General features: G+C 43.5%; 1 protein-coding gene across 1 annotated transcript in view; it reads left to right on the top strand.

The window, feature by feature from the left end:
- LOC141155554 (olfactory receptor 5AP2-like) overlaps positions 1-21,119 on the top strand; it is a 55,843-nt gene extending 34,724 nt beyond the window's left edge. Inside the window, exon 6 of the mRNA XM_073642421.1 lies at positions 20,188-21,119. Within this exon, the coding sequence (XP_073498522.1) occupies positions 20,188-21,119 (932 nt within the window). The remainder of the gene's footprint in view (positions 1-20,187) is intronic.
- Positions 21,120-25,872: the final 4,753 nt, after the last annotated feature.

The following is a 25,872-nucleotide window of genomic DNA, read 5'->3' as shown; positions in this document are numbered from 1 at the left end:
AATGTCTAGTTAGTGCAAAACATAACCCTGATAGGCCTATTAGAGTCCCACGAAAATGCACAGCAAAACCAGATTACCCATTTCAGAGACTGCAGGTGGACTACATACAGCTACCTAAGGTGGGTAATTATGAATACGCCCTGGTATGCATTGACCTTTTCTCTGGGTGGCCAGAAGCTTGGGCAGTGACTAAAGCAAGCACAAAAACTTCTGCTAAAAAATTGATCAGTGAGGTGGTTTGTAGATATGGGGTGCCCAAAACTATAGAAAGTGACAGAGGAACCCACCTTACTGGGGAACTAGTGAAACAAATCATGGTCACTCTTGGGATAGAACAGGCTTTCCATGTTCCCTATCATCCACAAAGTAGTGGAAAGGTAGAACATCTCAATGGTACCTTGAAACTAAAAATTCAAAAGTTCATGGAAGAAACACACTTGTCCTGCGTAGATTGTTTGCCTCTAGCATTGTATTCAGTGAGGACAGCCCCAAGGGGGTGGGAGAAGCTGTCCCCATATGAAATACTGTTTGGTAGTGTCCCTAAGACAGGGTTGTATTTCCCACAGCAGCTGCAGGCCTCCTATGGTTCTCTCACTGAATATGTTCTGGAGTTGCATAAACATTTGACTGTTACTGATAATCGTGTTCTTTCCTCTATCCCAGACCCCAATTGCCTCAGCGGCACTCACACTTTGGTACGAGGAGACTGGGTCATTGTAAAGATACTTATGAGGAGACCACTGGAGCCCAGATAGAGTGAACCATTCCAAGTGCTGTTAACCACTGCCACTTCTGTCAAGCTTCAAGGCAAAGACACTTGGATCCATGCCAGCCATTGTAAAAAGGTTTTGAACCCCAGCAGCAGCAAAGATGATGACCCTGTTTGTTTGGACTATGGTGATAGCAACCGTACCCCTTGCCCTAACTCCCCATGAAGTACTTAAAGAGAACTGGGATAACAAACTGATAAAGCATCACTAAGTCTTACTCCAAGACATGAACTCTAATGACAGTCCTAAGAACTGTTGGATATGCAACCATAGTCCAATATCCTCCAATACTATGCCTTATTTAGCTATTCCAGTGACTTTGAAAGAAATGTTTTACTTAAGTAACTACACTTTTCCTATTTGACTAAGAACAACAAAGAAAAAGAAGTCTGTAGGTCTAACTGTAGCTGCTTGGGTGACTGAGCCATGGTTGTTGATTAACAGGAGTGGTCCTCCTCTAAGTCAGACTGAAATGCCTTGGGCGACCAGTCGTGTCGACCTCTCCTGTTATCCGAACTTTACCTTTTGCAGCTGTATTCAGATAAAATCCAGAGGGTTTCCTTTCTCTACAGTTGACTATTCAGAGTGTAATGTATCTGCCACCACTACTACGCAGTGTATAGCAGTTGATGCCACTCTCAATCCTAAGCTTCATTGTGTAAATGTCACCTTGCAAAATCTAATATCAGGTTTTACCTTAAATGACACTCAGAATCAGGGAAAAATTATGGAAAAATTAAGCACCACCTTGTTACCTAAATGGATTGCTAGTCTGTTCAACAACACTGTTGTTGGAGCAGCAGAGAGTTTATATATTGTATGTGGACATCAGGCTTACAAGTGGTTACCCAACAATTTCACAGGAGTTTGCACACTGACTTTTCTGACACCTTCTACTTTTATAGTACCACACACAAGAGTAGATATTAAAGCAATCCCGCTACACACACTGTACAGAGATCTGCAGATGACACGCCCAGACCAAATGGTAAACCACATCTTGTAGAAATGGGGGTGGCTAACAAATTTTTTAGTGTTTTATTCATTTACCCATTCATAATGCAAATGTGGGATAAGTTGGTAGAGGCGACTGATTATCTAGATGACCAGATCTTCCCTATTCTTGACATTCTCAATACATCTAATATTGTACAGAAAGAAATAATTGCAGTTACTAACCAACACACCATAGTGCTAGATTACTTGACTACTAGAGAGGGCGGGATGTGTCAGATAATAGTCCTTACCTGTTGCCACTACATAGACCCTGTAGGAAATTTCCAGGTGAAGACCAAGATAGAGATAGTTAGAGAAATGAGGGATGCGTGGCTCCAAGAACATCATGTCAACAAAGATTCCTGGTGGAGCGACACTTTCTCATTTCTTAATCCTGTCAATTGGTTCAAGAGTATAGGTGGATGGCTAATGGGCATCCTACAAGGTATTCTACAAATAGGAATTTTGATATTACTAGTGTATATAGTTGCCAGGATTAGTATATTTGCTATTAAGAGACTATGCAAGAAAACGCGCAAGATTAAGCATCACAGGCCAGCAAAATATAATACCACTTCTCCTATAAACATATATGATGAGATTTACAAGCAAGATATTTGTCGGTGAACGGCATTCGTCCACTCCAAGCTTTTATAGCATGGGGAAGTAGCTGATGAATAAATTGTTTTGTAAAATAATAAAAAGGGAGGAGTTGTTATGGTTCATTTTTAATATTTAGATTCATTATTAATTTAGAAAAAACAATTTATATTTTTGCTATGTCTGAAGTCTGCTTGAGTGTTTAAGACTTACATTGTGGAATGTCTGACTAAGATACTTGTTTCCTATGAAGTCCCTGAGAAGGTTTTACGTTGGGTCAAGGGAAGTGTGTTTACTACTGATATGTCTACTTCGGTTTCCTGTTCAGTTGTATGTAACAATGAAGTTCCGTTCTGACTAGCTTATAAATATGGTGAGTCTTTGTTGCAACACCAGAAGACTCTACCTGCTGACAATGCATGTCGCATGCATTCTGTCTCTTTTCCTTCATCTATGAAGTATCTTAATTTGAATTTCACTGGCAATGTGAAGACCCTTTGCTGTCTATTTCAAAGTTCTCCTTTAAAAAAAGAGGGTCTCCATAACACTATGGAACTGCTCCTCTAATAAGAAAGCTACAGTATGTTGCCCAATCCCACACAATCCTTTTAACACTAAAAATACTATATAGTGACAATAACTGATCGCATCATGTTGTGAAGATTGTTTCCCGTCAGGGGCCTTGGCCACCTGAGTCACCGTTCCCTATGAGAGACTTCTATGAAAACATCCAAATAGCATAAATATCGAAGCGAGATTGTAGAGCGGCTCCTGGCACTGTCAGAGCAGGTAACATCTTCACATCTACTATGACAAATTGTTATATAAAATGTTATATTATCTTGCTATGCACTAAATATAGTTGAGAACACACTGCTATGCAATTGTCTGAGCGGCTTCTATAACATTTTTGTGTTAAACTTTATTTTTAACATTTTTTTTAAAATAGGTATAGGAATCAATATATTCACACTCAAATATTGCTAATGTGCTGTAAATGTAAAATGTATTGCATTATCCAGAGAATTCATGCATAAATAAAACCAATATGAGGAGAAGCTCTTTTTTTTTTTTTTTTTACAAAGATAGACAATTCGGATCCTCCCAAAAATCTTGTTCTGCTGTATCGCTTTAAAAAAATGTTTAAAGAGTATAAAAGTAGTGAAAAGTATAAAGTTGCACATTAGTCTTACAGTCAAAGTAACCACAGAGCTACACTTTAAGAAGACACTTCAAGATGACAATTAATTACAATGTATTGATCGTGTCAGGATATATCATCATTTATTAGCAATTCTTTGTACAATATAATACATTTAGAGTAAAACCTCTAGAGAATTAATACAAACACGTGGGTCTCACTCCAATAAATTATATCTGCTAAATAAATCAAACTGATACTTTTGCTGTTTCCCAATTACATGCCATGTTGTATTGGCACTGACTTAACTGGCTGTTTGGCGAAATACAGACAGAGATCAGAGAAAAGGCACCAGCCCAGGAGATAATAATGATTTTATTAACATAGCGCCAACATATTCTGCAGCACTTTACAATTAAGAATTATTAAGTTGAAGTTGCAGTGGCATGGAGTACACTTTACCTATCAAAGAAAAATGCAATTGGTGCGTGTTTCGCATCAAGTTTTATCAGGGGGTGTAAAGAATATATTTTTTAGTAATTTTGAGCCTTGCAAATGTCTAGATTATTGTATAGTATTAGCAATATCTGAGTCCTGTTTGATCCTTCTAGATCTTCAAAAGTATGTTTTCTAATGAGGAAGACAAATTTGATGTAGTTTTTAAGAGAATTCTAAGTCGGGGTCCATGTGGTTTTTGATGAGGTTTCCAGATCCACCATACTTTTACGAGTTCTTCTTTATGTGGTTTTGAAGCCTTTTGACTTGACAAGAAGTTAACCTCACAGAAGTGACATGCCATTTCTTTTTTTTTCAGCGGTGAAGTTTTCAAAGACACGTTAAAAGAAAAAAAAAACAACTCACAAAAAAACAAAAGGTTTGAACAGCAATGTGGATTTCCACTGAAATAAATAGGAAGAGTATTCAGAAAGTATTTTCATAGTTTTTTTTATGTGGATTTTGAAATCCATTTATAGGGATTGCAATATTCTTCAACAATTATCACGAATTATCACTGCAGAAAAAATCCACAGCACTACCATTAATATTGCGGAATCGCGGCAAAATCGCTGCCATTAACTTGCATTGAATTGCATAACATCCGCATGCATACAAGTATGCATGCGGATGTTATGCGATTCAATGCGCCGATGGTACCCGGGTCTGGAGAAGACCTGTAGTACCTGTAGTTAAAAAAGAATTAAAATAAAAAAAAACATATACTTACCTTCTGATGGCCCCCTGCTGGCTCTTCGGCTGCTCACGGTGATGTAAGAGGACCTTCCATGACGTAATTTAGTCATGTGACAGATCACGAGACCGCTGACGTCGGAGGTCGCGTGATCTGTCACATGACTAAATGACGTTATGGAAGGTCCTTTTTAGAGCACCACGAGCCGCCGAAGACACCGGACGCACCAGAAAATGAGACCGGGGGCCATCGGAAGGTGAGTATAATGTTTTTTTAATTTTTCAACATTTTTATTCTTTTTTTTACTATTGATGCTGCATTTGCAGCATTGTAACTTTGTCGCACAACATAAATCCATGCCGGTATGACCAAGGTGTTATCCGAGCACGTTCGCACATCACTAGTGGAGACCATGGGACTGCACTTGGATGACATCTGAGTGCTGTCAGATTTCTGTGCACTGACAGAATGGAGAAGATGGAGACATTTTGTTCTCCACTTTCTCCTCATCCGAGTGAATTGGATCAGAGTTTGGTCAGAGGGTCATTTGCATAATCGGCCCAATTCTCTCAGATGAGAGTATCTACGATCGTTTGCACCTGCCCAAATAAATAAATCTGGGTGAATCGTGCTCTATTCTCAAGTCACAATACTAAATTTAATAAACAATTATGTTTGCATTGATAGGATGTGGACAGTAAACATGTGAGCGCATACTGAGATGTGACAATTCTAGGCTTCATAAATGCATGTGTATATAATTCTAGGCTTTCTTTTAACGGGTAACATTTCTTCTTGTGGCGTGTGACAAGCCAAGAGTGGCATGTCAGAGTGAGGAGACTTATAAGCCATGTATGCTCCACCTTAAAAAGTCGATATTGAATTTTAGGATTGCTGCGTCTAATAGGTGGCGCTTCAGTTCTAGTCCTCTTCCTCTCTGAAAAGACAATTTGAATATTTAGGCGATGATTTATACATTTATATGTGCAAATTTATAGGTTGGGTTCTATAAAGAAATAATTATTGAGTGACTCCTATAAAGCAATTTCACAAGACAAACTGTACCTATCTAAATATTCAACATTATGTGAGAAAAGGGCAAGGAAGTTGTCCTTAAAACAGTTATCTTATGTCAATTGAACACTTTGAGTTTGAAGTATGGGCACAAAATTATTAAAACCAATGCGATTACTATATGTATTAATTCAGCTTGTCCTAAGATCTACAGTCCTGCTCATCGTTATTGGCACCCATGAAGTTAAAGTACATAATGTGGAACATCTCCTGAAAAAAAATGAAGCAAGTGAAACAGTTTTTTTGTATAGAGACTCGTATTAAATATAAAAGAGCAAATGATAAAAAATCATTTAAAACAAAAAACAATGGGAGGGAAAAATAGAAAAACCTAAAGCTTGCTGTGTCACGGGTATTGGCACCCTTTACATTAATTTAGTATTAAAACTAGTGATGGGTGAGCACTAAAATGCTCGGGTACTCGTTGCTCGGGTCGAGCAAATTGGAATACTCGGGTGCTCGACCCGAGCAACGAGCCCAATGTAAGTCTATGGGAAACTCGAGCATTGTTAAGGCGGCTCCCCCTGGCTGTCTGCAGAGGGCCTAAAAATTGCCCAAATCAATGGGAACAGTGCTCAAATGACATGAGAACAGCATGGGGAAGACCCCTGGAAGCATTTCTGACTCCCAGGTCACTGCTGTCAACAACGTTGTCAGAGGTATTACGCCACTTTTACCGACTCACAATAAAACATACAAAAACGAAACCAAAATGGATTTTCCTGGGAAATATGTGAAGGAACATCCTTTCATTGTATATAAAGCAAAATAAATAACCAAAGACAAAAATGCTCCTCCACACCTTGGCTATGTTCACACATAGCATTTTTGATGCGTTTTTAGACTTTTGCATTGCTTTCAACTGTGACAAATGCATTCACAGGGAAATGTCATTTTAACATTTTACAACCTTATCTGGCCATGTGGTGTGTGAGATATCATCAGACACATCGTGTTTCATTTATGAAGGAGGGACTCTGAAAGTCACAAAACCTATTTTTATAGGGCCATCAGGCGGCCTTTACTATTATTAAAGGGCCACCAGTCGGCCCTCACTATTCTTAGACAGTCATCAGCCGGCTATGTTTTATTGTTCCCATTACTAAAGAGTGGGTCTCCTATACTGTTATTGCGTATGCAGTGAGTGGCAGGGCTGCCTTCAATTTGGAAGTACCCCAATACCACTTTGAAAATTTGGACGCACCCCAATATCTTTTTGAAGAGACTTAGAGGAGGGCATCCTGAAAACGATGTTCCCATTATTAGGAAATAGGTCTGCCATTGTGTTTGCTATGCAGTGAATGCAAGGGTTTCCAAAAATTTGGAGGCACTCCAATGCCCCTTGGAAGAAACTTGGAGGTCAGAGGGCCTCCTGAAAACAATGATCCCATTATTAGGAAGTGGGTCTCCCATTGTGTTTGCCTATGCAGTGAATGCAAGAGTTGACAAAATATTCGGAGGCACTCCAATGCCCCTTGGAAAAGACGTGGAGTTCAGAGGGCCTCCTGAAAATAATGTTCCCATTATTAGGAAGTGGGTCTCCCATTATGTTTGCCTTTGCAGTGAATGCAAGGGTTGCAAAATATTTGGAGGCACTCCAATGCCCCTTGGATGAGACGTGGAGGAGGGCCTCATAAAAAATGTTCCCATTAGAAAGGAGCGGGTCTCCTATACTTGTAATGCCCATGCACTAAGTGTATGGACTAACAAACATTTACCCCTGGGGGGTATACATGAACATACTGTATAAAAATTTTTTTTTAATGGCATCATAAACACCCTTTAAAAAAATTATGTGGATGTTGCATCACAGACCACGGTCACCCTGGTGATATGGTGGTGGAGGAGGAGGATGAGGAGAAGGAGGAGGACAAGAGCAAATAGCCAAAATCAGGAAGTGCATACCCAAGTGTGGGTGTGAAAAGGGAATACACCTCCCAATAAAGACACTAGATTTGAGTTTATGTTACGCTGCTATCATTCGGTAATGTTGAGAAGTCTGGCCCAATCCAGCCCTTGTTCATTTTTATAAGAGTCAGCCTGTCAGCATTTTCAGTTGAGAGGCGCATGCGCTTATCAGTTATAATTCCAACAGTGGCACTAAAAACCCGATCTGATAAAACGCTGGATGCAGGGCAGGCCAGAACCTCCAAAATCCATGGCGTTGGGAGGACGTTTTCCGTCCCAAGGTCCGACTGGGTCCCGTTGTGGGGGTCGTGATGACATTCCACTCATCCTCCAGTCACTCCAAATTCAAACTATGAGCATGGGTCAACCATTCAAAGAATGAGTCAGACAACAAGCTGGTTCAAACTCAGAGCACGCTCAAAAGACTACTACAGACAACGTTCTCAGCAATGTTCTGTGTTTATTCCTACATACACAAACCTAAATACACTACATAATGGGGAGGGGATAGGGGTTGTCCGGGGCGGGGTAAGCCATGAAAGTCCAGTGTCTGGCCACTCCTGATTGGTCCACATCTCCTTATCTCAGTCTCTGGGCAGATATTGCAGCCGTCAGCTTATAATCTTGTTTCGTTTCTCTGAAATAAATCTTGGCAACACTGGAACTGTCTTAGTTTAAGTTTCGATTTGAGTAATACGTAGCAAGGAAAGCTTATTGTTATATGACACAAAATGGTGGTTAGTACATTAGCAAAAAAGCGTATAAAAGTTACAAAAGTATAAAAGTTACAAATATATATATTCTCTTTTACCCCGACATTCCCCCCTAAATACTAAGCTTTCCTTTGCTTCGGGGCCTTTGAGACTGTCCATGTGTGGGGAGAGGGGAGGTGGATTTCTTCACCCAATCATCTTAGAAGCTGCCCCCTTATGGGACGCCCCCAGACAATCGAGCCCTATCCTGGGTGACACATGGAGTTCTCCCAACTGTCCCTAACCTAAATCTTTCAATTGGACTTTGTCATGGGGGGGGCTGGTCAGGCTTGTTCAAAGGAGTGTATTTCTCCATATCTTCTCTTGATTCAGAAAGGTCCCGGAGGTTGGGACAGCATTGGTTATAGCTTTCCTGTATAAGGGGACTATGCAGCACAGGACCACCAGGCCCAATACTAGTAGACCTCCCATTACTAGACAAACTTGTTGGAGGAATCCCTTGAGCCCTCCCAACCATCCTGAGAAGAAGGAGATATCTACCCCTGTGTGATAGCTGTCCACCCTGGGACAGACAGTAAGCATATGGAAAGGATATAGAAGAAGGTAGTCATCTTTTATAGACTCGTTCTGTCTCTCTTGCAGTGGGAGGCGTGAATACAGGTGCTCTTGCCCTCAAGCTTCAGAGCCGTCGGGGTGGTGAGAAGCACAGTGTACGGTCCCTCGAACCGCGGCTGGAGGCAGTCTTTCCGGACAAACTTCTTCACATACACTAGATCGCCTGGGATGAAATCATGTACTGCATCACCTGTAGATTCTGGGAGAGAAGCAGATACTGGAGAGCGGGTGTTAGTCAATTCTCTAGACAAGGCAATCACAAATTTTACCACTCTATCATGTGTTTCAGACAACTCTTGGGGCCTAATCTCTCCTATCTTGGGTGGGGGTCCCAAACAAAATTTTTATAGGGAGTCAGCCCATGTTTGGCCTGAGGAGTGTGTGTGATATGATACAATACTATGGGGAGTAGGCCGGGCCAGGGGAGGGGATGATCTTAGGTCATTTTCAAGAGCTGGGTCTTGAGTGTGGAATTCATTCTCTCCACTTTGCCTGAACTGGCAGGATGGTATGGAGTGTGAAGGCCCAAATCTGTTCCCAACATGTTCCAGAGTTCTTCGTAGATATTTGCTGTGAAAGCTGGTCCTTGATCCGATTCTATGACTTGGGGAACTCCAAATCTGCAGGCAATTTCGGTGATCAGTTTCTTGGCTGTGACTTTAGCAGTCATGTTGAAAACCGGGTAGGCCTCGGGCCAGGCTGAGAACATATCCACGGCTACCAAAACGTACTCCTATTTTCCTGCTTTAGGCATTTGGATATGGTCGACTTGTATTCTCTGCCAAGGGTAGTCTGGTTTAGCCAGGTGTTGGAGAGGGACCCGTGCCGTACACGTTGGGTTGCAGGTAGCGCAGACAGAGCAGGATTTTGAGTACGCAGTCACAGTGGAAGAGATTCCGGGTGCAAAGTACAGTTTCTTGATACATGCCAAGGCTTGATTCTTTCCTCTGTGTGTAGGCCCGTGAGCCCATGCTGCCACAGCTGAGTACATGCGTCTAGGCAAGCAAGGCTTCCCATCCACTTGGTAAAGAGTCTAGTTGACCTTTGAATCTTTGCGACCTGCCAGCACAGCTCCTGCCGCTTTCCATTGCTTGACTTCTTCAGTGGGGGGTCTTCCTTTGTTCCTCACACAATTTTTCTTCAGGCATCCTGACCCCCCTGGATTCCACTCGTGTCTCCGCTGGACTTGTATGGTCTTCCGCCGGCTGTTCTTTGGCTCTTGCTCTAGTGAGCGCCACAGCTACGGTTTGCAGGGTCTCCCCCATCTCTTCTTCCTTTTCCTGCCACTTTGATGACACATTCTCCACTGCTGCAGTCTTGGCTGCTTGGTCAGCTAGGTGGTTGCCCCTGGCTTCTCTGGATTCTAGTCTTCCATGAGCCTTGACCTTGATAACAGCAACCTGAATGGGTAGTTCCAGGGCCTTCATTAGGGCCTTAATCCATGAGACATGTTTCACTGATGTACCTGCAGCTGCGATGAATCCTCTAGACTTCCACAAGAGTCCAGAATCATTGCAAATTCCATGTCCATACCTGGAATCGGTATATATATATTCGCCTTTGTTCCTGCTGCCAGGTGGCAGGCCTCTGTGAGAGCTACAAGTTCAGCTTCTTATGCAGACATGTATGGTGATAGAGCTTCAGCCTTGAGGACTGTTAGGTCTGTTGTGACAGCATATCACATGTGGAACTTCCCTTGAGGGTCTGCGAGACGGGATCCATCAGTCCATAGGTGCAAGGCAGGGTCTGCGAGCGGATGTGCCACCATATTCTCTGGAGCAGAAGTCTCTTCCTGCAAAATTTTTATACAATCATGAGGTTCCACCAATGGACCTTCACCCTCTTCACCTTCCCCCCTAGAAGGTGGAAGCAAAGTGGCAGGGTTGATAGACATCTGGTAAATGTTATATTGGAGGGCAACAATAGGGAACACTGCAGCCGCAGGTGTCTTTGGTTGGTTAGATGTTTCAGAGATGTTTGTTGCAGAACAGCCGAGAGATCATGGCCGGCCTGTATAACTAGATCATGTCCAAGGACGATATCAGCTGACTTGTCAAGGAGGATGTGAGCAGCGTGGACCGCCTTAAGGCACGTGGGGGCAGTTCGGGAGACAGGGTCCAGGCGGGCTGAGTAGTAGCCCAAAGGCCGATACTTAAGATCATAGCGTTGTGCTAGAACTCCAGAGGCATGACCTTCCGATTCCGAGACAAAAAGGTGAAATGGCTGAGTATAGTCTGGTAAGCCCAAGGCCGGGGCAGAGACAACAGCCTGTTTAAGGCGGTCAAAACATAGTCTGTGTTGATGAGAAACACGTGGATCTTCAGCATGAAGCCAAACTGAGCCTTCATCCATGAGACAGTCGTACAGAGGTTGCATGAGCTTTGAGGCATCAGGGATCCATTGCCTGCAGTAAGTGATGAGGCCAAGGAAAGTCTGCATAGCGGAGTAGGTGGTTGGGAAGGTGATATCCATGATGGCTTGTTTTCTTTCTTCAGTCAGATGTCTAGCACCTTGTGATATACAATGTCCGAGGAAAATGACCTTGGGCAGACACCATTGGACTTCGCCTTTCGAGACTTTACAGTTAGCTGAGTGAAGAAACCAGAATAGGGATGCTGACATCTCTGGCAAATTTTCTTCAGTGCCACAGAGTAAAAGATCATCTACATACTGTAGAAGGGTGACCTGAGGGTTCTCTTGAACCCATGGCTCCAGAATAGACTTCATAGAATGAGTGAATTGGTTAGGAGAGTTCTGGGCTCTTTGCGGAGTCCTGTTCCATGTAAGCTGTGCTCCTTGAAAGGTGAAGGCAAAAAGAAACCACAAATCTTCATGTAAGGGTATACTGAAGAAGGCGTTGGCCAGATCTAACACCGTAAACAAGGTGGCCGTTGGAGGCACCTGAGACAAGAGGGTGTTTGGGTTGGGTACCACTGGAGTAGCTGCATTGACGGCTCTGAGATCCTGAACCAACCGGTATCTTGGAGGCTCTCCCGGAACGGTTTTCTTTTTTACAGGAAAGAGGGGTGTATTGCATGGAGATACACATCTGACAAGGACTCCTGATTCCAGGAGCGAAGCGATTTGGGTACCCAAGCTTTGTTCTTGTGCAGCCTTGAGGGGGTATTGTGGCAACCGTGGGTACCTGTGTCCAGGCTTGAGGTGTACTCGGACCGGGGGAACCTGCAGGAGGCCGACGTCCTCTGGCCCACTGGACCACAGAGAGTGAGGGAACTGTGAGATATCAAGAAGAGTGTGAGGTTGTATGGTCATCATCATGAGAGGGAAGGCTTTAAGAACACAGCGGTCTTCAGTCCCTTGTTCGGAATGAGGGTCCCGCAAAAGAAGCTCCATACCATGGTTTCCGAAGGTAATTGTTGCCTTCATCCGCTCTAAGAGATCGGCTCCCAACAGATTGACAGGGCAAGTTTCAGAGACCAAGAATCTTGTGAGTACTCTGGTGAATGGTCCTGCAGACACAGGGACTGTGAGTGGAGAGGAAATATGTTGGCCTTCCACCCCAACACAGGTGAGGGTATCCGGTGATAGGGATACAGAAGGAGGGAGCTGTGCAGAGGAAATGACAGATGTGGCCGCCCCAGTGTCCACCAGGAACTCCAGTGGTTGATGGTCCACCTGTAAAGTGACAGTCCCACAGGCGGCCGTGAGATGCGTAGCCGGGAAAGTGGACACTGGTTGACCGAGCCGTCATTGGCGTGGATGAGATGGTTCACGGGAAGGTCCATGGTTGTATGGACCGTCACGGAACGACTGGTCATGGTACTGTCTGCGGGTTGGACAGTCTCTGAGGATGTGGTCAAGGCTACCACACTTCCAACACAACATTCGTCCTCCAGAATCACGAGATTGTCTTCTGTTTCTAGATGGTCCCTTGTCATCTCTTCTGTCTTGTTTTCTATATGTGGGAGGAGTATCATCACCTGTGCCTTTAACCATTACCCACTTGATTCCATGTTGGTTGCCAGGGGGTGGGTAGCTTTCTTGAGCTTGATATACCATGGCAGGAGCGGTTTTCTTCTTTGGCTTAGTATCCTTTTCCATTTTTAGCATTGATTTTTGGAAAGCTTTAACGATGTCCACCGCGTCGTTGAAAGAAGAAGAACGAATCTCGGGCCGTACTCTCAGGACTTCATCTCTGAGAGCGTCTTGTAGGCCATCTACTAGGGCCTGAACCAACAGGGCGGCCTGCGTCTTGACGTGAGGATTGTATCCGAGATCCTCAAAATGCATGCTGAGTCTTGCAGCATATCTTTCCACAGATTCATCAGGGTCTTGTTGAACATCTTATACAGACCCAGCTTGATCTGACAAGCGTTCCTGAGCCCAGGCTTTTAACTGTTTCATGTATTCTAGGCCGGATTCATACGTACTAAGGGGTCCTGCTTTTATGGAATCCATGGCCTTTTGAAAGCTCTCCGTTTTCGGCTAAGTGAGCCTGGCATTCTGCAGCCAGAGTAGAACCAGCAGCAAAAACAATTTTACGAGCCAATCCTCCAGCATGGGTCATAGGGTGTTTGCAGGGTTGATTATGGCCCCCACCCGATGTGTAAGGATGTCACCATAGCCTATTGACAGAGTGACAGGGCGTCCTGATGGGTCTACTAGATTCCGGGAGCGGCAGGGGTCCCAGACTTCTGAGGGGCTGGGGGGTGGTGCTCTTTCAGCAGTTGCTTGGAGCAAGGGCCGGAGTATGGGTAATGAATGTGGGGTGGAGGATGCCATAGGAGACGTATGGGGTAAAGGGGGGGGGCTGGAGTATCTTGAGCCCATCCCTCATCTGGCTCCGTATCGTCTTGAGTAACAGTATGTTGGCGGAGCGAGAGCAGTCTGGCCTGAAATTCTGGGGAGTTGAGGAGGATATCCCCAGGGTTGTGGGTGACTCCCATAGGAAACAGGGGAAGCGTCTCAGCATCGTGGACTGGAGCAGAGGGTGTCACATTAGTTTCAGATGGGTGCTCTGGGACTGCGGGCTTTTCCACCTGTGCTGGTGGCTGGTAATATGCACCGGACGGATCTAGTAGTGGATATAGGCCGGATTGGGGCTTTCCGGGCCTCCCACAACAAGTAAGAGGTGTAGCAAGATGGCCGTGGGAGGGAGGAGTTAGAGTGGAAGTGGGATTGTTCTTGGGGGCAGGGAAAGGTGTAGTAAGATGGCCGTTGGAGGAAGGAGGGGGGAGTGGGGGTGGGATTGTTCTTGGGGGCAGGGAAAGGTGTAGTGACAGGCATCAATGGGGTTACGGCCAATTTAGGGTCACATAACAAATCACATTCTGCAGCTTTCATGTATCCGAACAAAGGCTCGGCATTCTCTGTTCCCCCCTGCACCATCTACTCTAAGATGTGCCTGAGCCTGGTGCAGAAGTCCTCACCCAGCTTTCCCAATTTCTGTGTAACACATGCTTTCTACACTGAAAACTAAAGCCTGTCTGTACTGGATAAGCTTATCATATTATACAAATTCCTAACATTCTTCTTGCCCTCTTGCCTTCCCGTAACTCCACTAATTGGCTTAACTCCCACAGCAGCATTCCGCAACTTACGAGATCTTTCAAATTTGAATATACGCAACATTTTCTTATAGAATGCAATGATCTGTCGCGACTCAGATCACTGGTGCAGTCCACAGGTCGCCACTCCTCAGTGTAGAGCACATCTCAATACACTGATGAGATAGAGAGACACCTCAATCTAACTCCTTTACTAGCCTTGAATGGCGACTTTACAGTGCGACTCACCACGGCACCCTGACTACAGGTCACCACCCGTCAGTGTAGAGACACCTCAATACACTGATGAGATAGAGAGACACCTCAATCTATCTCCTTTCCTACCACAGCACCACCCGACAGTGTAGAGACACCTCAATACACTGTTGAGATAGAGAGACACCTCGATCTATCTCCTTTCCTACCACAGCACCACCCGACAGTGTAGAGACACCTCAATACACTGTTGAGATAGAGAGACACCTTGATCTATCTCCTTTCCTACCACGGCACCACCCGACAGTGTAGAGACACCTCAATACACTGTTTCCTAACCTTGACTTTACAGCAGTCTCTGTTAGACGAAGAGCACTCCTCAATTTGTCACAGATTCTTTCTCCCTTACATTACAATTCAGGAATGCTTTGAAACCTCGACTATCAGTTACGGGAAACAGCTATCTAAGAAAAGTACAGTGACCGGGGGAGGAGGAGGTGGTGTGCACACGAGCACGCGCAGGCATGCGACGTCACTCGTTTTAACACTTGCTGGTTCAGGACGTGGTGCGGGACGCCTGAGGTCTCACCACTCGACCGATCACCCACCCAGATCCAACCTGACAACCCAACAGGAACCGCTGCAGCTGACACACAGGCAAGTGAGACATATAAAATACATGTCAACTTACCGTGTTCGATGGAGGTTGATCAGGCCTCAAATTCAGCCACCGCGGTCACCACCAGGGAAATCAGCGATATGGGTCCGGGAGGGCGGCGTACCGCTAGCCACGCCGCACGTTGAGCGCCATTTGTGGGGGTCGTGATGACATTCCACTCGTCCTCCAGTCACTCCAAATTCAAACTATGAGCATGGGTCAACCATTCAAAGAATGAGTCAGACAACAAGCTGGTTCAAACTCAGAGCACGCTCAAAAGACTACTACAGACAACGTTCTCAGCAATGTTCTGTGTTTATTCCTACATACACAAACCTAAATACACTACATAATGGGGAGGGGATAGGGGTTGTCCGGGGCGGGGTAAGCCATGAAAGTCCAGTGTCTGGCCACTCCTGATTGGTCCACATCTCCTTATCTCAGTCTCTGGGCAGATCTTGCAGCCGTCAGCTTATAATCTTGTTTCGTTTCTCTGAAATAAATCTTGGCAACACTGGAACTGTGTTAGTTTAAGTTTCGATTTGAGTAATACGTAGCAAGGAAAGCTTATTGTTATATGACACAAAATGGTGGTTAGTACATTAGCAAAAAAGCGTATAAAAGTTACAAAAGTATAAAAGTTACAAATATATATATTCTCTTTTACCCCGACACCGTCTTCCACTAAGTTAACCCAGTGTGCCGTCAGCGAGATGTACCGTCCCTGCCCACAAGCGCTTGTCCACGTGTCCGTGGTTAGGTGGACTTTCCCTTTTTGGGACACGTGCTTATGTAATGCGGGGACGGCACACCGGGAGAAATAGTGGCGGCTGGGGACCGAGTATCAAGGGACGGCCGCCGTCATCAGGTTGCGGAATGCTTCTGTCTCCACAAGCCTAAAAGGCAACATTTAGAGCGCAAGCAGTCATGAAATGTGGGAATTTAGTAGTGTGGCCTGTGGGGCGTTGGTTGCACATTTGGACTTGCGTTCCAAGGACTGGGGTATGGACAACTGAATGCTGCGCAGGGACAAGGATGTGGACGTACTTCCTGATGCTGCTACTTGAGAGTGTGCAACGACAGGTGCAGGACAGGAGGCATCTTCGCATGCACAATGGATATGGGATTTGCCTGCATGCACAACAGCAGAAGAAGCAGTGGTGCCACCCGCAGATACTGTTCCTGGACCCTGAGGTTTGACTTACAAAGTCGGGTGCTTTGCTGCCATGTGTCTGACCATACTGGTGGTGGTCAGGTTGGTTGTTTTGCCATCCCTACTGATGTCTGCGACCACCACACTGCTTCTTCCAGCCTGTTGGGGTGCTCTGCCTCCCTCCCTCTGTGTGCTTCTGTCCTTGCTCTGAATGTCCTCCTGCCAGGTTGGGTCAGTTACTATATCATCCACCACCTCCTCTTCCACTTCCGCACCCTGGTCCTCCTCCTGACTTTCTGGTAATTGTGTCTCATCATTGTCCATCTCTTGTGACACTTTCCCACTGTCGCCTTCGTGTGACCGTGGCTGTTCAAATATTTGGGCATCGCTACATGCGATTTCCTCTTGCCCTGCTTCAAGTGGACCGGGAGAGAGGCCCGAATCTATAAATGGAAAAGTGAACACCTCTGCAGAGTGTCAAAGTGTGGGATCAGTTGTCTCTGGGCACTCAGCATGGTGGGAGGAAGGAAGATCAGGGTGAGGAATATGCAGTCCAGACTCACGGCTACTGAGACTTGACCGTGTGTAAGACAGGGTGGTAGTGGTGGCTAAGTGACTGGAAGCATTATCCGCTATCCAACCAACAACCTTTTGACACTGCTCTGGGTTCAATAGTGGTGTTCTGCAGTCCCATAGGAATTGGGACTGGAAGGTCGGGCAAGAAGATGTGGCTGTCTGTTGTAGCACAATTTCAGCTTGCCCACGGCCTCGACCTCTGCATGCACCATCACGTCCAGTTCCCCGTCCCTTGCCTCGCTCCTTGCCCATTTTAAATGGAGGACAATATCTTCCACGCTCACTACAAATGGCTGAATTTGGAGCGAAGTTATATGTAATCCGTGTGACGGAGAAACCATAGTTTTAAATACCTGGCCTGTAGGTAACTATTTTGAACAGCAAACTGGCGTCAATTGCTTCACTGACACACTGAAACAAATTTTTAATGGAGGCCAGAAATAGCAGCATTTTCAGAAAACGTATATGTGATCCGTGTGACGGAGAAAACAGAGTTTTAAATAGCTGGATTTTTAGCGCTGTAATATGGAAAGGACCTGACTGTATTCTGCAGTGCCAACGAGCAAATGGTGCACAACGATGGTGTTCTCTGGATTGCTTTTTAAGCAAATAATGAGGATTAAGATCAAAAAAAAATTTATTCCTGGTCCCTTATACCTGGGCCTTTGTCTAGAAATATCTAACAGCAGCAGAAGGCAGAACTGGAATGGAGCCTCTTGTGCTATGTGCACTGCAGTCTGCTATATACCCTGCTTGCCTGCCTATATACACTGCCTGCCTGATATCTCTTCAGATGAATTAGTCCTCAGGACTGTTAGTTGAGATGGATATGTGTCTCTAATATAGTTTGGAACACCTACACTAACTAGAAACAAGCAAATCTCTCCCTAGCTCAGCAGCAGCTCTCCCTACACTGTCTGATTCCGGAGTAACTGTGACGAGCATGGCGGTGCCTGGTCTGATATAGACCTGATGATGCTGTGCGGCCAGCCAATCTCTGTAATGCCACAACCAACATGGCTATTGCATTAGAGTGAGTGGCAGGCAATCCCCGCATGTTCATTGGCTCTGCAAAGAGCGCCAAACATGCAGGGAGGAGACCCGAGCTCCCGCCGAGCAACCCCGGAAATACTCAGAGAGATTTGAGAATCTCGAGCAGTGAGATGCTCCGGCGAGCACCGAGCAGTAGCGAGCATGCTCGCTCATCACTAATGAAAACACATTTTTACTCGCCTGTGGTAAATCACAAAAGAGATTCACCTGTAATTAATTGTCGGTGCCCATGTAACATGAATTACCCAATGAATGATGACTTCAGTGTTTTAAAAAGCCACATGGTAGGTCATGTTCCTTTTTCACGATGGTGAAGACAAAGGAGCTGTCTGAGGACATCAGAACTGCCATTATTAGCAAACACAAGACTTCAAGAGGGTATAAGGCCATCTGCAAAGACCTTGGTATCCCAGGTTCTACAGTGCACAATGTTATTAAGAAGTTTGCCAAGCATGGAACCATCAAGAACCTCCCTGGACGTGGGGGAAAGAGGAAAATCAACAAGAGATTTATTCGAAGGTGGTGCAAATGGTGGAAAAAACACCATGTCAAACATCCAAAGACCTGAAGGCCAACCTGGAACAGTCTGGGGTCATGGTTTCAACAAGTACCATACGTTTCACACTAAACCAAGCAGAGCTTTATGGGCAATGGCAAGGAAGAAACTATTGCTGAAGAAAAAACACTTAAAAGGATTGACTGATCTTTGCTGAAGAGTACCTTAACAAATCACAATCTTTCTGGGAAAATGTTCTGTAGACAGATGAAACAAAAATAGAGCTTTTTGGAAATGCAAAGCAACAGTTTGTTTACAGATGGCGAAATGAAGCTTATAAGGAAAAGAACATCTTACCAACAGTTAAGCATGGTGGAGGATCCATGATGCTATGGGGTTGCTTTGCTACATATGGTACTGGAGGCCTTGATTGTATCACAGGAATCATGAAATCAGAGAATTATCAAGAGATTTTAGAGCGAAATGGCCTACCCAGTGTAAGAAAACTTGGTTTGAGTCGAAGATCATGGGTCCTCCAGCAAGACAATGACCCAAAGCACACATCCAAAAGTACTCAGGAATGGTTGAAAAAGAAAAAATGGACTGTTTTAAAATGGCCAACGATGAGTCTTGACCTCAATACCATTGAAAATCTTTGGGGTGAGCTGAAATCTGCCATTGGGTTAAAGAACCCTGCAACATTCAAGAGCTTGAACAAATTGCAAATGAAGAGTGGGAGAAAATTCCAGTTGAGAAGTGCAAGAAGATTATAGATGGCTACTAGAAACGTTTGCAGGCTGTCAGCAATGCCAAAGGGTGTGCAACCAAGTATTAATTATTGGAGCCTTTATTGCAGCACATGCTGTTTATTCTGTTTCTTCTTTGAAATTGCAAAATGGAAGTTGAAAAACAATGTTTTATTGTTGTATTACTTTGGACCACTAATTAAAAAATCCTGAGGATATAACTTTTGTACATTTCCATTTATTTCTGAAGATATTGTAAAGTGTATGAAAAAAATGAAGGGGTGCCAATAATGGTGAGCAGTGCTGTAAGTATTTGGTCCACAGGGCTAGTTAAGTCTTCTGCCCCATGAATTATGCTGCATTTTATCTCTAATTAACTACTCACACTCCAAAATAATCAATACAGCAACAATACTGTAATAATACCTCCAACGCCTCATTGTACTTTCTTTAAAAAACAGTGCCACAGCTTACACAGCTTCATCTTTCTTAATGGAACTGAGCTGCAATACTAGACAGAACCCACCGGCAGGACTGATGCTGTTGGGGGAGAAGGTAGCCATGTTCATTTAATCTAGAACAATGCATTTGACATACAGCCACTTCAATTTTCCTTGACCCCACAAATCAAACCATAACCTTCTGGTTAAACATAGCTAGCTAAACAGTGGAAAGCATATTGAGAGGTGTGAGGAATGCATCAACTCTTAGGATTTTGTAGTTTTTATCATAGTGTTGAGGGGGTACTAATTTTTCATTACGCTTTTCTTCAGCAGGCCAAATGATGGAAGACAAGAACCACACTTGGGTTGACTTTTTCATCATGAAAGGTATTAGTGATTTGCCTCAGCTGCAGACGCCCATCTTCCTCTTGGTTTTGTTAATATATCTTGCTATTCTTACTGGAAATTCAGTCATTTTACTGCTAATCTGCAAAAACCGCCAGTTGCAGACTCCAATGTACTACTTCTTGTCTCACCTTTCCGTCATGGACATAAGTTATAGCACAGTCACTATGCATAAGACGCTGATCACATACATAACTGGGGATAAAAGTGTTTCGTTCTCGGCCTGTATTGCCCAGATGTATTGTTATGTAGCCTTCCTCTGCTGTGAGTTTGTGCTCGTGACCGTTATGAGTTACGATCGATACGTTGCGGTCTGTAACCCTCTGCGGTACGTTATAATCATGAACACTAAAGTTTGTTCTGCACTTGCCTCAGTCTGTTGGGTCATTGGTTTTTCGGAGGTTGTTCCAGCAATCTTCATTATCTATGAAATCCACTGCTTTAAAACCAACAAGATCAACCACTTCTTCTGTGAGCTTATGGTCATCATGAAGCTGTTTTGCTACAAGGCCTCCAAAATGGAACACTTAATTTACACAGAGTCGTTCTTTGTTGCTTTCTTGCCCTTCACACTCACCCTTACTTCATATCTCTTCATCATCAGGGCCATCTTACGGATCCACTCTAGCGCTGGTAGACGTAAAACCTTCTATACATGTTCTTCTCATATCACTGTTGTTTCCTTTCTTTATACAACAATACTCTGCGTCTACTTGAGACCTACCACTTCGTACTCTCTGGAGTCAGAAAAGATCTATACTCTGTTTTATAGTTCATTAACACCCTTGATAAATCCTTTAATCTACAGCCTCAAAAACAAAGATGTGAAAATGGCCTTCAAGCAGCTGATCAATAAATAAAGTATGAATTAGTAAAGCTACAATTTCTCTGTTCACATTCAATTGTTTAGATGATTTTTCATTTTTTGCTGTTGAAAGTTTTTAATTAAAAATACAATATCTGGATATACAGTGATCGGCTCTCTACTTCCTTCTAGTTCCTATCTATACCCCTAGATTCCCATAGTCACTCTGTTTCTCCTAAAGTCACCTATAATCTGTGGAAATCAATTGAGAGACAAACAAACCATTTTGAGGGCAAAAATGAAATAGCAAAACTAAAATAATGTGGTTGCATAAGGGTAAACGACCTTTGATAAATGGGGATGTGGTTGTGTTCAGAATAACACAGCTTTAAACACAGCAAAGGATTTTCATTGTGGAAAGTTATCAATCAGGAAAAGGTATACAAAATGTCCAAGTTATTAGATCTACCTTGGACACTGTGAAGTCATCCTCAAGAAGTGGCTTAAATTTGGCACAACAGTGGCGTTACCAAAAACTGGACATCATTCAAAAATTGACGAAAAGACAAAGAAAATTGACCAGGAGACTGTCCAGAAGCCAAAAGCAACATTAAGAGATGCAGGAATTTCTGGCAAATACTGGTTGTGTACTGCATGTGACAACAATCTCATGTATTCTTCATATGTCTGTCCTTTGGGGTCATGTGGCAATATGGAAGCCATTTCTTACAAACAAAAACATCCAAGCCAGGCTATATTTTGCCAAAACCTACATCAAATCTATCAAAAACATGTGGGTTGAAGTTTTTGCCCCTTAATTACAAAAGTTATGTTTGGAGCAAAGCCGGCACTGTGTATCACCAAAAGAACAGTATACCCACAGTAAAGTTTGATGGAGGAAGCATTATCCTTTGGGAGTTTTTCAGCAGCTGGAACTGGGGCTTTAGTCAAGGATGATTGAATTATGAACAGTCCCAAATATCAGTCAGTTTCCAACAAAACCTTCAGGCCTCTGCTAAAAAGCTGAAGATAATAAGAATTTCACCTTTTAGGACGATAACACCCCTAAGCAACCTCCAAATCAACAAAAGAATTGCATCACCAGTAGAACATCACATTTTTGGAATAGCCCAGCCACAGCCCAGACCTTAATCCAAATGATAATCTGTCAGTGACCTGAAGAGGACGCTGTACACAGGAGATGCCACTGCAATCTGACAGATATGGAGCTACAGCAAGGAAAACTGAGCAAAGATTGCCAATTGTTGATGTGCCACACTGATAGACTACTAACCAAAAAAATGTAATGCTGTCATAAATTCAAAGGGTACGTTAACAAAGTATTAGTTTAAGGGTGTGCACAGTTATTCAACCACATGATTTTAGTCCTTTATTCTTCTTTATTCACTTAAAAAGATTTCAGTTTATTTTTCAAGATTTTTACAGATTATGAGCAACATTAAAGGAGGAAAAAGTTCTGAAATGTTTTTTCTTGGTATGATTGTTTTCCTTGGCAAATCCCAGCCTTTATCAGGGTTGTTGACTTTTTATATCCACAGTATTCATACCTAAAAGTGGCATAAAGACATTGAAAAATCTTCCAGATGCATTTCTATATGGATCGATGTTGGAAAGCAAGCAAATTAAGACGTTGTCCTTTACCCACCATAGATCCCATAGAGGTGAACAGATCTGCTGATTTACATTGGTGAACAAACTACAGCTGAAAGTAACACATGACAAAAAAAAATATATCATAAATATCAAACATGTCCTGGTCCCAGAAAAGGAATATGCATTTGGAAGGCTGGGAGAAGTAGGGGGCACCCTCTCCTTTCAAATCGGCAACCCAGCAACGTCCTCGCGAGGGTCGGATCACTGCTATGGCAACCCGAGGTCATCATTACGATCTCCGGGTCTGACAAGTATGGTAGCCTCTTTAGATCAGAGGCCACCGTAGCCTTAGTCTAAGAGGCTTTAGTCACTGCAGCACTGACAGGTATAATGCATTGCAATGCACTGCATCCAGCGATAAATATAAGTAAGAAATGTAAAAAAGTAAAAAAAAAATTGTAAAAATATTTTAAAAAATATCACAAAATAAATAAATAAAAAATAAAAAAGATAATACCAATAAATACATATATTTGTGTAAAAAAACAACACTATTTGTTATTGGTATTGCAGCATCCAGAACAACCTGATCTATAAAATTGTCACACTATTTAACCCCTTCAGTAAAGACCATAAAATAAAAAAAAATGTGGCAGAAATGTGGCCATAAAAAAAAATAAAATAAAAAATGTTTTTTCATCATACTGACAAAAAAAAGTGGAATAAAATGAGATTAACAAGTTGAATATAAAAAACAAGCCGCCATACTGCTCCATCAGCGGAAAAATAAAAAACGGATAGCTCTCAGAATAGAGTGAAGCAAAAACAATTCTTTTTTCTATAAAATTGTTTTTATTGTCTAAAAGTGCAAAATAGTGATGGGCAAGCACTAAAATGCTCGGGTGCTTGTTGCTCGGGTCGAGCACATTGGAATACTCGGGTGCTCGACCCGAGCTACGAGCCCAATGTAAGTCTATGGGAAACTTGAGCATTTTTCAGGCGGCTCCCTCCGGCCGTCTGCAGAGGGCCTAAAAATTGCCCAAATCGATGGGAAAAGTGCTCAAATGACATGGGAACAGCATAGGAAAGACTCCTGGAAGCATTTATGACTCCCAGGTCACTGCTGTCAGCAACATTGTCAGAGATATTACGCCACTTTTACGGACTCACAATAAAACATACAAAAACAAAACCAAAATGGATTTTACTGGGAATTATATTAAGGAACATCCTTTCCAGGGCAATGACTTGTATATAAGGCAAAATAAATAACCAAAAACACTCCTCCACATCTTGGGATATGTTCACACGTAGCGTTTTTGATGCATTTTTGCACTTTTGCATTGCTTTCAACCGTGACAAATGCATTCACCGGGAAATGTCATTTTAAAATTTTACAACCTTATCTGGCCATGTGGTGTGTGAGATATGATCAGACAAATCCTGTTTCATTTATGAAGGAGGAACTCTGAAAATCACAAAGCCTATTTTTGTAGGGTCATCAGGCGGCCTTTACTATTCTTAAAGGGCCAGCAGTCGTCCCTCACTATTCTTAGAGAGTCATCAGCCGGCTATGCTTTGTTGTTTCCATTACTAAAGAGTGGGTCTCCTATACTGTTATTGCGTATGCAGTGAGTGTCAGGTCTGCCCAAAATTTGGACACACTCAAAAACCCCTTTGAAAATTTGGACGCACCCCAAAAACCCTTTGAAGAGACTTAGAGGAGGGCCTCCTGAAAACAATGTTCCCAATATTAGGAAGTGGGTCTGCCATACTCTTTGCCTATGCAGTTAATGCAAGGGCTGCCAAAAATTTGGACCTACTCCAATGCCCCTTGGAAATGACGTAGAGGAGGGCCTCCTGAAAAAGAATGTTCCCATTATTAGGAAGTGGGTCTCCCATTGTGTTTGCCTATGCAGTGAATGCAAGGGTTGTCAAAAATTTGGAGGCACTCCAATGCCCCTTGGAAGAGACATAGAGGGCCTCATGAAAAAATGTTCCTATTATTAGGAAGTGGGTCTCCCATGGTGTTGGCCTATGCAGTGAATGCAAGGGCTGAAAAAAAAATTGAGAGGCACTCCAATGCCCCTTGGAAGAGACATAGAAGGCCTCAAGAAAAAATGTTCCCATTATTAGGAAGTGGGTCTCCCATAGTGTTGGCCTATGCAGTGAATACAAGGGCTGCCAAAAATTGGGAGGCACTGCAATGTCCCTTGGAAGAGACGTAGGGGGCCTCATGAAAAAATGTTCCCATTATTAGGAAGTGGTTCTCCCATTGTGTTGGCCTATGCAGTGAATGCAACGACTTAAAAAAAAATTGGGAGGCACTCCAATGCTCCTTGGAAGAGACGTAGAAGGCCTCATGAAAAAATGTTCCCATTATGAGGAAGTGGGTCTCCCATAGTGTTGGTCTATGCAGTGAATGCAAGGGTTGCCAAAAATTTGGAGGCACTCCAATGCCCCTTGGAAGAGACGTAGAGGGCCTCATGATAAAATGCTCCCATTATTAGGAAGTGGGTCTCCCATAATGTTGGCCTATGCAGTGAATGCAAGGGCTGCCAAAAATTGGGAGGCACTCCAATGCACCTTGGAAAAGACGTGGAGGAGGGCCTCATAAAAAAATGTTCCCATTAGAAAGGAGCGGGTCTCCTATACTTGTAATGCTCATGCACTAAGAGTATGGACTGACAAACATTTACCCCTGGGGGGTACACATGAACATAATGTATTAAAAAAAAAATTTTGACGGGCATCATAAACACCCTTTAAAATAATTATGTGGGTGTTGCAACACGGACCACGGTCACCCTGTTGATATGGTTGTGGAGGATGAGGAGAAGGAGGAGGACAAGAGCAAATAGCCAAAATCAGGAAGCGTATACCCATGTGTGGGTGTGAAAAGTTGCATGGGAATGCACCTCCCAAAAAAAGACACTGGATTTGAGTTTATGTTACGCTGCTATCATTCGGTGGTGCAGCCTTTGTTCATTTTTATAAGAGTCAGCCTGTCAGCATTTTAATTTGACTGACGGATGCGCTTATCAGTTCTAATTCCACCAGCAGTACTAAAAACTAGCTCTGATAAAATGCTAGCGGCAGGGCAGGCCAGGACCTCCAAGGCGTAGAGAGCCAGTTCATTCCACGTATCCAGCTTGGATACCCAATAATTATAAGGCACAGAAGAATCACAGAGG

The sequence above is a fragment of the Phyllobates terribilis genome, unplaced genomic scaffold (assembly GCF_046119375.1).
Source record: "Phyllobates terribilis strain yellow unplaced genomic scaffold, ASM4611937v1 Scaffold_7__3_contigs__length_470593459, whole genome shotgun sequence".
In the NCBI taxonomy this organism is placed as follows: Eukaryota; Metazoa; Chordata; class Amphibia; order Anura; family Dendrobatidae; genus Phyllobates; species Phyllobates terribilis.
The sequence above is the reverse complement of the archived record's forward strand: the minus strand, read 5'-3'. Positions and strand labels throughout refer to the sequence as shown.